This window comes from Trichomycterus rosablanca, chromosome 18, assembly GCF_030014385.1.
Source record: "Trichomycterus rosablanca isolate fTriRos1 chromosome 18, fTriRos1.hap1, whole genome shotgun sequence".
NCBI classification, from domain to species: domain Eukaryota; kingdom Metazoa; phylum Chordata; class Actinopteri; order Siluriformes; family Trichomycteridae; genus Trichomycterus; species Trichomycterus rosablanca.
This window is the reverse complement of record NC_086005.1, coordinates 28,661,430-28,673,929: the sequence shown is the minus strand read 5'-3', so window position 1 is coordinate 28,673,929 and position 12,500 is coordinate 28,661,430. Positions and strand designations below refer to the sequence as shown.

General features: G+C 50.9%; 1 protein-coding gene across 2 annotated transcripts in view; it reads left to right on the top strand.

The window, feature by feature from the left end:
- The window catches only part of uvrag (UV radiation resistance associated gene), a 58,427-nt gene that overhangs the window by 36,468 nt on the left and 9,459 nt on the right, over positions 1 to 12,500 (top strand). For both annotated transcript variants that reach the window (XM_063014242.1, XM_063014241.1), the window contains exon 13: positions 773 to 848. In XM_063014242.1, the coding sequence (XP_062870312.1) occupies positions 773 to 848 (76 nt within the window). The remainder of the gene's footprint in view (positions 1 to 772; positions 849 to 12,500) is intronic.

The following is a 12,500-nucleotide window of genomic DNA, read 5'->3' as shown; positions in this document are numbered from 1 at the left end:
TTTTCTTCATTTGTACGAGGTTTCTAAGTGGAGGATGAGCATACACGAGTAACAGGACTGAGTTTTTAAGCTAGAACTCATGAACGTAAATACATTTACAGCATTTAGCAGACGCCTTTATCCAAAGCGACTTACAGTACTGTGACAGTGTACAGTCTGAGCAATTGAGGGTTAAGGGCCTTGCTCAAGGGCCCAACAGTGGCAACCTGGCAGTGGTGGGGCTTGAACCAGGAACCCTCTGTTCACTGGTCCAGTACCTTAACCACTAGGCTACAACTGGCCAAATACATGAAATATAGCATCATGGAGCAGCATGGAGAACATGCTAAAGCATCAGAACATACAGGGGAAAAGGAAGAACCTACTAATGCACTTCCGGGGCTTCAGTAGATACAGATAATGTACATTTCTCTTCTGTGGTTCTGGTACCAGGTCCTACAGTCCATCCTGGTTCCATCTCATCCACGAGTAACCGAGTCTTTAGTCTAACAGTGGACATGAGCTGCATGGGGACTCCGACCGGCACAGAAGGGTTGAGTGCATCTCATCACCCGTATTATGTCAGGGGCGAATCCATCGACCGCTCCTTTCCCTCAGACGTAGAGCCGAGCGCGTCTGTGTAGAAGCCCGGCCGGGTGATAGCACTGGAGATTCGAACCTAGATCTGTGAGGTGGGTGGGTGGGGGATGGGTAATATATAAAGCCAATAAATGAACCCTGTGTGTGTGTGTGTGTGTGTGTGTGTGTGTGTGTGTGTGTGTGTGTGTTTCAGGTTCCCTCTGTACCCACGTGGAGAACGATTCCAGTTTGAGTACGGCGTCTACCTGCTCAACAAGAACATCGCTCAGGTAACATACCCCCCCGTACCCCTCACATACCCCTCACATACCCCCCCATACCCCTCACATACCCCCCCGTACCCCTCACATACCCCTCACATACCCCCCCATACCCCTCACATACCCCCCCGTACCCCTCACATACCCCCGTACCCCTCACATACCCCCCGTACCCCTCACATACCCCTCACATACCCCCCGTACCCTCACATACCCCCCGTACCCCTCACATACCCCCCGTACCCCTCACATACCCCTCACATACCCCCCGTACCCCTCACATACCCCCGTACCCCTCACATACCCCCCGTAACCCTTACATACCCCTCACATACCCCCCGTACCCCTCACATACCCCCCGTACCCCTCACATACCCCTCACATACCCCCCGTACCCCTCACATACCCCTCACATACCCCCGTACCCCTCACATACCCCTCACATACCCCCGTACCCCTCACATACCCCCCGTACCCCTCACATACCCCTCACATACCCCCCGTACCCTCACATACCCCCCGTACCCCTCACATACCCCCCGTACCCCTCACATACCCCTCACATACCCCCCCGTACCCCTCACATACCCCCGTACCCCTCACATACCCCCCGTAACCCTTACATACCCCTCACATACCCCCCGTACCCCTCACATACCCCCCGTACCCCTCACATACCCCTCACATACCCCCCGTACCCCTCACATACCCCTCACATACCCCCGTACCCCTCACATACCCCTCACATACCCCCGTACCCCTCACATACCCCCCGTAACCCTTACATACCCCCAGTACCCCTCACATACCCCTCACATACCCCCCCGTACCCCTCACATACCCCTCACATACCCCCCCGTACCCCTCACATACCCCCGTACCCCTCACATACCCCCCGTAACCCTTACATACCCCTCACATACCCCCCGTACCCCTCACATACCCCCCGTACCCCTCACATACCCCTCACATACCCCCCGTACCCCTCACATACCCCTCACATACCCCCGTACCCCTCACATACCCCTCACATACCCCCGTACCCCTCACATACCCCCCGTAACCCTTACATACCCCCAGTACCCCTCACATACCCCTCACATACCCCCAGTACCCCTCACATACCCCTCACATACCCCCCCGTACCCCTCACATACCCCTCACATACCCCCCGTACCCTCACATACCCCCCGTACCCCTCACATACCCCCCGTACCCCTCACATACCCCTCACATACCCCCTCGTACCCCTCACATACCCCCGTACCCCTCACATACCCCCCGTAACCCTTACATACCCCTCACATACCCCCCGTACCCCTCACATACCCCCCGTACCCCTCACATACCCCTCACATACCCCCCGTACCCCTCACATACCCCTCACATACCCCCGTACCCCTCACATACCCCTCACATACCCCCGTACCCCTCACATACCCCCCGTAACCCTTACATACCCCCAGTACCCCTCACATACCCCCGTACCCCTCACATACCCCCTGTACCCCTCACATACCCCCGTACCCCTCACATACCCCTCACATACCCCCGTACCCCTCACATACCCCCCGTAACCTTTACATACCCCTCACATACCCCCCGTACCCCTCACATACCCCTCACATACCCCCCCGTACCCCTCACATACCCCCGTACCCCTCACATACCCCCCATACCCCTCACATACCCCTCACATACCCCCCGTACCCTCACATACCCCCCGTACCTCTCACATACCCCTCACATACCCCCCGTACCCCTCACATACCCCCCCGTACCCCTCACATACCCCCGTACCCCTCACATACCCCCCGTACCCCTCACATACCCCCCCGTACCCCTCACATACCCCAGTACCCCTCACATACCCCCCGTACCCCTCACATACCCCCCGTACCCCTCACATACCCCTCACATACCCCCCGTACCCCTCACATACCCCCTGTACCTCTCATATACTCCCTCACATACTCCACCTACCCCTCACATTCGTACCCCCGTACCCCATTTAAAAGTCCCAACAACACTGCTGCACCTGCTACACAGAGCTTGTACAGAGCACCATGTGTGTTACGGTACACTTGAATAAAATTATGACCAGTGTATTCTCTGGAAGCTGGACGTGGTTTCAGTGTGTGTGTGTGTGTGTGTGTGTGTGTGTGTGTGTGTGTGTGTGTGTGTGTGTGTGTGGTTTAATGGCCAGCACTTCCTCTTCACTGTACACTCTGGAGACTGTGTGTTTGATGAAGCTGCTTTGAAATAGCTACCACACACACACACACACACACACACACACACACACACACACACACACACACACGTGTAGTGGGATGGTGACGGGGTGAAACAGTCTTGGCAGTGAATGGATGACTATTAGCTCATTAGAGTGCAGTGAGATGGAAACCATCTGAACACACACACACACACACTCTCACACACACACTCTCACACACACACTCTCTCACACACACTCTCTCACACACACACACACACACACACACACACACTCATCAGAACCGTTAGACTGTACCAGCTTCTGTTCTGTCCGAGTGAATATTTACACTCAGTTTTTCCTCTTGATGCTTTTCTAGAAAAATCCTGACCCCTCTGACGACCCGCCGGGTCAAAAGTATATGGACACCACCTCTGACATTCGGTCCCGTGTTTCGGTTTGCTCACGTCTTGGTCGGCGGCTTTTTCGCGCCTTGACAAATTAAGGTTGGAGTTTAGCCTCCTGTAGAAGGTTTTCAGTAGCGTCCACATATTTATTAAGCGTAATTATACAAACAGACTCAGCGCTCGCTCCTCCGGGGGGCGCTAACGAGCGTCTGTAAAATACTAAACCTCCACCTGATGCCAAGAGGACGTTTTATCAGGATGCTCAGACGCGATTCGAGACCAGTCAGAAGTGAATCTGGGATGAATTAGAAGCCCGGGGGTTGCCGTGGCGACACTGTCCACAGTCGAGCGAGCGTCCACGTATTGGTGGTAGGGTTCAGGATCATTTTCAAGGGTCACTGTGTTCTTCTGGAACACACCCGGTTGTGTCCAGGTTTACAGAATGTCATCAGTCTGACGGCACCAGTGCGTGATGCTACCACCATCGTGCTTCACTGCAGGGGTTTTCAATCCCTCGGTGGGTCACGAGCCATAAAATAAAAATAAAAAAATTAAATCAACAAAGGTACAAAAAAAGACATAAAAATGAAATAACCTTGTACATGAGCGCCCCCTTGTGGAGGCTTTACGTTACATCTTGTAAACCACAGTGGGACCAGATTACCATTTTACGTATTTATAAATGAAGTTTATTTTGTTTTGTGTTTTCGTTTGTGTTGCCTGGGTCCGGATTTTAGGGCGGGGCTTCATTCGCCGTGTGTTAGAAGCTCGCTCGACTGTGGACAGTAGGACCTGCGGTGCAGCGCGAGGCCCTCAGGGTGCGGCGTGCACTTCATTAGGGACTTTATTTGTCACTACCGGGGTCAAGAATGGGATCTGGCGTGTGTTGGGGGGGGGGGGGTGAAACGGTTCCAGACGGAGGGACGTGGGGCGACCGCTCCCCCCCTCCTCCATGATTTATGAAGAAGGAAGTGAGCGGAGGAGAACATGATTCAAACATAATGCGTTTTCGGCGTGTGTGTGTGAGTGAGTGTGTAAGAGTGTGTGTGCGCCTCAGCCCGGATAGTTCCTGATCCACGGCTCTGCACAAGCAGGAACTAAAAACTGCTCCGCGTTCCTGCTCGTGCTCCCAGTTCTCGTTCTTAGTAAACTAAAACCTGCGTGAGTTCAGGAGAAAGTTCTCCAGAGGTTCCAGAGTTCCTGAAAATTATTGCACACACGTTCCAACAATGATTCGGGGGGTTCCTGTGAACACAAAAAAGGTTCCTGTTGTTTCTGAATACCTGAATGCACATTCTGGAACAGTTCCTGATGCTTGATTGGTATTTAGAGTTTTTGAACGTGTGTGAGTTACTGAACCATGCAGAGTGAACTGAAGGAGTTTCTGAAAAAGTTCCTGAAACAGTTCCTGAACCATGTAGAGGGAACTGAAAGAGTTCCTAAAGGAGTTCCTGAAGAAGTTCCTGAACCATGCAGAGTTTCTGAAGGTGTCCCTGCATGAGTTCCTGAACGTGTGTGAGTTCCTGAACCATGCAGAGTGAACTGAAAAAGTTCCTGAAAGGGTTCCTTAAAAAGTTCCTTAAGGAGTTTCTGAATGAGTTCGTGGAATAGTTCCTGAACCATGCAGAGTTCCTGAAGGAGTTTCTAAATGTGTGCGAGTTCCTGAACCATGCAGAGTGTACCGAAAGAGTTCCTAAAGGAGTTCCTGGAAGTGTTCCAGAATGTGTTTGAGTTCCTGAACCATTTAGAGTTCCCGAAGGAGTTTTATCAGGATGATCAGACGTGATCTCAGACCCGTCAGAAGCCCGTGGAGGAGTGGCGTCACTGTCCACAGTCAAGCGAGCTTTTAATGTAGAGGCTTTTTATGCCTTAAAATGAAAGAGTTCCTGAACCTGTGTGAGTTCCTGAACCTGTGTGAGTTCCTGAACCATGCGGAGTGAACTGTAGGGGGAGCCGGTGAGCGTTTGGTCTCACAGAAGCGCTGCCAGATCTTCCAGCTTTACAAGCCCACGGGATCCTGTAAAAAAGTCCGGCGGTTCCTCTTGGACGTGTGGGGTGAGGTTGCGGGCGCGGTCGCGGGCAGGGTTGTGGGCGGGGTTTATTAGCTCCTCTGAGGCTCCTGAGCTTTATGGAACACTCTGTGGTCGGCGCAGCGCAGCGCCAGGGGAGAGACGCCACCTACCACACCGTGTGTGTGTGTGTGTGTGTGTGTGTGTGGAGACGAGGGAGTCCCACTGTGGGTTTCCACTCAGGGCGTGGTCCTGCGCCTGTTTGTTTACACGTGAGCGGAAAGTAAAAGCTCGTTAAAGTCGCTCGGCTTCCCCGACGTTTAATAAAACCGCCGGCGCTGAAACCCACATGTGACTCCGGGCCAGAACACCGGCGCATTCATTCCTGCGCCGTCGCATCACTGCTGAAAATCTGGAGCTTTTCGGTGCTCGGGTGGCACAGCGGGGGGTCCGTGCTATCCCACCACCTCAGGGATCCGGGTTCGAATCTCATGGCTTACTAACAGTCCGTGGAAGAGTGGCGACACTGTCCACAGTCGAGCGAGCTTTAAATCTCTCTATGTGCGTGTAGTTTACCTGACGTGGGCGTGTCTGAAGCACCTGAACCCTCGAGATGTTTCTGCAGCCCCATGTGGTCCTCGTCTGAACGTTCTCGGCGGTTCCTCAGGAGGTCCTGTAGACCTGAGTGTGGCGTGTTGAGCGTGTGGGGTGTTCTCGCAGCTTCTGGAACAGAGTCCACGTGTGGTGCAGAGGGTCTCGCCGGAGTTCTGGAGTGGATTTAGGAAGCGGAGGACCCCGCCACGGCTCCACGCGGGCTCCGTTCCAGGAGCTGCGAGTCACGTCCACTTAGCGCTCTCACCGCGGCCGCCACCGTTTCAATAAACGTCACCGCCGCTTAAATCCACACGGATCACCGGAGACCGAACGGTGTGTTCGCTCCTTCTTACCCACGATGCACTGCGTATGAGCGCCTGTTGCGTTTAATACTGAGGGACAGTAAAGAAAAAAACAGTTCCAGTCCAGAACCTTCAGTCCCAGTTTATTCATTTTATTGGTTTTTATTCTAGTCTCGTTCTGTCTCGTTCTGTCTCGTTCTGTTCTCCCGTCCCTCCTGATTTTCCTTGATTTCGTCCGTCTGTCCACCGATCACTTACACTACAGGGCCAAAAGTATTCAAACATCTGACTTGTCTGTGGGAATTTGTGCCCATTCAATAAAAGAAAGGAGCGTCTGTATGGCTGTGCACTGATGTTGAGTCTCAATTGATGTTCCGGTTTGTTTCGAGTACGACTGTCTCCCATATCAGAGCTGTATAGTCTGTGATTTGACACACAGCCGTACATTATCTGATTTAAAACACAGCTGTATATTGTGTGATTTGGGATACAGGCGTACAACATGGGATTTGGGACACAGCTGTGCAGTGTGTGATTAAGGAGACAGTCGTATATTGTGTGATTTGGGACCCAGCCGTACAAAGTGGTATTTGGGACACATTCGTATATATTGTGATTTAGGACAGAGCTGTATAATGTGTGATTTGGGACACAGGCATATAGTGTGAGATTGGGAGCACAGCCGTAATGTGTGTGATTTGAACACAGCCGTAATGTGTGTGATTTGAACACAGCCGTAATGTGTGTGATTTGAACACAGCCGTAATGTGTGTGATTTGAACACAGCCGTACAGTGTGTGATTTGAACACAGCTGTAATGTGTGTGATTTGAACACAGCCGTACCGTGTGTGATTTGAACACAGCCGTAATGTGTGATTTGAACACAGCCGTACAGTGTGTGATTTGAACACAGCTGTAATGTGTGTGATTTGAACACAGCCGTAATGTGTGTGATTTGAACACAGCCGTAATGTGTGTGATTTGAACACAGCCGTAATGTGTGTGATTTGAACACAGCCGTAATGTGTGTGATTTGAACACAGCTGTAATGTGTGTGATTTGAACACAGCCGTAATGTGTGTGATTTGAACACAGCCGTAATGTGTGTGATTTGAACACAGCTGTAATGTGTGTGATTTGAACACAGCCGTACCGTGTGTTATTTGAACACAGCCGCAATGTGTGTAATTTGAACACAGCCGTACAGTGTGTGATTTGAACACAGTCGCAATGTGTGTAATTTGAACACAGCCGCAATGTGTGTAATTTGAACACAGCCGTACAGTGTGTGATTTAAACACAGCAGTGTATCATGTGATTTGACACACAGCCATCGTCCTGAACCTGCTGTAGGTTCTGGAGTAAATGAACCGCTCCGGTTCCTGGAGCTCCTCTGAACTCGCCGGTAACCGGTTTGCGGTGCAGCTGTAATCATCACGTCGCTCATCGCGGCGCGGGTACGAGCGGGGGTTGTTGTGTCTCTGAGGGGGACGTGTTTTCGGGCGTGTTGAGCGACGACTCTTTGACTCTTTGAGCTTCGTTCCTCGTGCGGCGTCTGAGAGGAGGAAGCTCTCATCGCTCGGCCGCTCGGGCTGTAATTACACGCGACGGCTCGCCGCGGGATCGTCCCCGCCGCCGCCGTCGACAGAACACAAAAAACACAAAAACGCAGGAAGAGGCGGAGTCTGCGCCGCGTTCCTCACCTGCCACCCGCAACCCGTAATTTAGCAACGTCCCAATTTAACCCCGATCAATCCTTCAGCGCTCGGCTTCTAACATGCCGAGCGTTTCTCGCCGGGTTCAGGAGGTTGTTCCTCACGTCGTGGCGCTGCGCCGGCGGGGAGCGCTCGGGCACCGCGGTCGCTGACGGAGGCGGACAGGAATGTTCGTGACCTCTGACCTTCTGAGAAACTCCGCACCGCAGTTAAACCCTCAATTAGAGCCAAATCACGTCAAGTGACTCCAATGAAACTCCAGTTGCCCCCCAGTAAATGCAGCCGGGGGTGGAAGGGGGGCGTGGTGTTGTATTGTGGGGGGTGAGGGGGGTGGTTCTGCCCGCTTTTCACCCTCCTAACTCAGTAAAGCTGCCCCGCCCCGCTCCTGAAACTGAACAGCTCTCGTAAAATCCGCCGTAATGCACCAATAAAACTCCACAGTCGCTACGCTCGGGTGCTCGGTACGCTCGGGGCACGAACGATGCCACAACTACCAGAAGTACAAACCTCATTTCCAAAAAAGTTGGGACGCCTAGTAAACCTGTGATGTGTTTATTCTCTTTAATCTTCATTTAACTGATAAAAGTAGAAAGAAAATAATTTAATGTTTCACTGATCAACTTTATTCTAGTTTGTAAATGATCCCACTCCATAAAAGTTGGGACGGGGGCGTGTTCCCCCCGTGTTCCCCCCGTGTTCTTGGGAAAAGGCATCACCTTGATAACAGCTCGTGTCGCTGATAAAAATCCCATAATACACCTGAGCATCGGCGGTACCTTCACACGCATGCGGGTCGCCCATCTGTGGGCGCTGATGTTGCTTTTGCACCTTTCACTGATATCAGTCTGGATGGTCCTTTCATCACAGAGAGCTTGAGGTCAGTTTTTCCCAAAAACAAGCTGAACCATGGACTGACCACAGCACCGTGTCCACTGTCTTCTGGTCCATCTGAGATGATCTCAGGCCCAGAGAACTCGAGGTGTTTCTTTATACTATTGATGTACGACTTCCTCTGCGTGTAATAGAGTTCAGGTTGAGTTTCTTGACGCAGTGGCGGCCTGTATAAAGCAACAACGGCTTTCTGAAGAACTCCAGAGCACATGTGGCCGTTTATGTTTATCCCAGTATCTCATTCAGTGCAGTCTGGGAGCTGAAAGGTTACTGAGATCCCTCCAGATTCCCTGAATCGTTCCACAATATCATGTACAGTAGACGGTGAAAGACTATGTTCTTTTTGAACTGGCTGATTCTCTCCTGAAGTTTGGAACACAGTAGTGAGCCGTGATCCATCATTGCTTGTACAGGCTGATCCTGATCCAGGTGGATCCTTTTATACCCGATCATGATTCCCTCACCTGGTACCGACTCACCTGCTCACTGTGGAACCTGGAACTTCAACATTCCATCACCGTCTCACTCTGATTCTGCCTGAGTGGAGTCTGTTAGAGCATCGAATTCTAAATGTGATTCTATTTACAAACTAGAATGAAGTTGATCAGTTAAACATTTCTAATCTTTTTTTTGGAAAGGTGTTTCTGATACCCTCACCCTTGTTACCGCTGTTTTTTTCTCGGATGACGGTCTCTCTGCGGTAGTCCGTGCCCGAACGGACCCCGTGCCGCCTGATTTGGGATCAGCTGGTATAAATTGGGCGTGTGGGCGGAGCCTGGCACCGCCGGTTAGTTTAATCAGAGGGGTTTATTTTGCGTCTCAGCTGGCGCTGGTTGAGAGCAGAAGATGGATGTGCGGTGTTGTTGTGGAGGTGTTAACAGGCCCGCTCCACCCCCGCGTGTGCCCCGGTGGTTTTGGGTTACTCCTCCCCTCGGGTTAAAAGGGTCTAGGGTTACTCACGCGAGGGTTCACGGCTGGGCTCGGGGCCCCACGACCTCTGCTGAGGGGCCCGCCTGATCCGACAGGTGTCACTGCAGCACAGAAACACAGACTGTGTGAACTGATCCACATCAGAGGCACCGCCGGCCAACCACGGGCGTGGTGCGGGTGTGGTGTGGAGGATTGTTTTGGCAGACACACAGCTTTAATACCTGGATGTGGTGTTTGCTGGTGTTTTTTTTACTGAATGTGGTGTTTTTGTACTGATTGAGGTGTTTGTATGTGTTTTTGTACTGATTGAGGTGTTTGTATGTGTTTTTGTACTGATTGAGGTGTTTGCTGGTGTTTTTTTTTTTTTTACTGATTGAGGTGTTTGCTGGTGTTTTTTGTACTGATTGAGGTGTTTGCAGGTGTTTGTACTGATTGAGGTGTTTGTAGGTGTTTTTGTACTGATTGAGGTGTTTGCTGGTGTTTTTTGTACTGATTGAGGTGTTTGCAGGTGTTTGTACTGATTGAGGTGTTTGTAGGTGTTTTTGTACTGATTGAGGTGTTTGTAGGTGTTTTTTGTACTGATTGAGGTGTTTGTAGGTGTTTTTTGTACTGATTGAGGTGTTTGCAGGTGTTTGTACTGATTGAGGTGTTTGTAGGTGTTTTTGTACTGATTGAGGTGTTTGCTGGTGTTTGTAGGTGTTTTTTGTACTGATTGAGGTGTTTGCAGGTGTTTGTACTGATTGAGGTGTTTGTAGGTGTTTTTGTACTGATTGAGGTGCTTGCTGGTGTTTGCTGGTGTTTTTTGTACTGATTGAGGTGTTTGCAGGTGTTTGTACTGATCGAGGTGTTTGTAGGTGTTTTTGTACTGATTGAGGTGCTTGCTGGTGTTTGCTGGTGTTTTTTGTACTGATTGAGGTGTTTGTAGCTGTTATTTTACTGAATGTGGTGTTGTTTGTACTGATTGAGGTGTTTGCAGGTGTTTGTACTGATTGAGGTGTTTGTAGGTGTTTTTTGTACTGATTGAGGTGTTTGCAGGTGTTTGTACTGATTGAGGTGTTTGTAGGTGTTTTTGTACTGATTGAGGTGCTTGCTGGTGTTTGCTGGTGTTTTTTGTACTGATTGAGGTGTTTGCAGGTGTTTGTACTGATTGAGGTGTTTGTAGGTGTTTTTGTACTGATTGAGGTGCTTGCTGGTGTTTGCTGGTGTTTTTTGTACTGATTGAGGTGTTTGTAGCTGTTATTTTACTGAATGTGGTGTTGTTTGTACTGATTGAGGTGTTTGTATGTGTTTTTGTACTGATTGAGGTGTTTGCTGGTGTTTTTTGTACTAAATGAGGTGTTTGCTGGTGTTTATAGGTGTTTTTTTGACTGGAGGTGGTGTTTGAAGGTGTTTTCTTATGATGATGATGATGATGCCGTGCAGGAATCTGGCTGTGTCTCAAACCGTTTAGTTCCTTCTGGCTGGAGGCGTCCTGGTAGCTCCAGTGAAACTGGGAGTAGCTCGTCATGTGTAATTATCATCAGTGCACGGTGTGTGTGATTGTGTGTGTGTGTGTGTGTGATTGTGTGTGTGTGTGTGTGATTGTGTGTGTGTGTTGATTAGCGTGAACCGCAGGCGTCTGTAACCGCCGGTTGTGTAATCAGATTTGTTGTTGATCTCGGTGAGTGTGTGCAGTAATTATGTAAATGAGCGTATTATCCGGGGGGGGGGGGGGGGGGGGGTTGGGGGGGCGGGGGTGTACGGAGTGGGGTGTAAATAACGAGGGATTTTTGGCGCCTCTCTAATCCACCAAAGCTTGGACGAATTAGTTTGAGCTGCAGCGTGAGGGAACCACAACTGTGTTCCATTATCAGCCGAGGATGGAACCACTGAAAGAACGACTCCACAAAGAACAATGCGCTGCAAAGTTCTGATTCATCCCACTGTTCGACAGGGCTCGGGTCAGGGCTTTGTGCGGGCCAGTGGGGTTCCTCCAGTCGTTCTAGACTTCGCTTTGTCACACTGGAACAAGTACCAGGCCTTCCCTTTACACGAACAGTTTAAAGCATGCGGCTTGGCGGATGCATCAGAACCCGGTACTGAAGAAGAGTGTCCACATATTTATGTGTGTATATACTGTATATATATATATATATATTTATATACATGCATATAAGTGTCTGGATACTTTTGGAGGCTTGTCGTGGGGCCGCGGGCGTTCCTCTGGTACGGTGGAGGAGCGCTGGCACTCGCTCACACTCTGGCACGATGCCCCCTTGGAGAGCAGCCAGGGGGGGGGTGCAGCAGACCCGAATGTTTCACGGCTAATTACGTTGGTGCTGGCGAACAATAGCGCTGGTTTATGAGAGGCTGGTGCGGTTCGGATTGTGCCGAAGTTTTCCGCTGACTCAGCACCCAGGAGGCCACAGGGACTCGGAACGTCTCGGGATCTTCAGACCTCGAGTCAGAGAACATTCCCCGGTCGGCGACATCACGGGACCGAATATGAGCCAGCTTCAGGCGTGGGCTGTTATTCAGGGCATCGGTTCCCGTCGCCGGCGCCTTGAGTCTGCCGCCCGGTTCTTCTCGGGTTAGAAGAACTAAATGGGGTGTTTGTT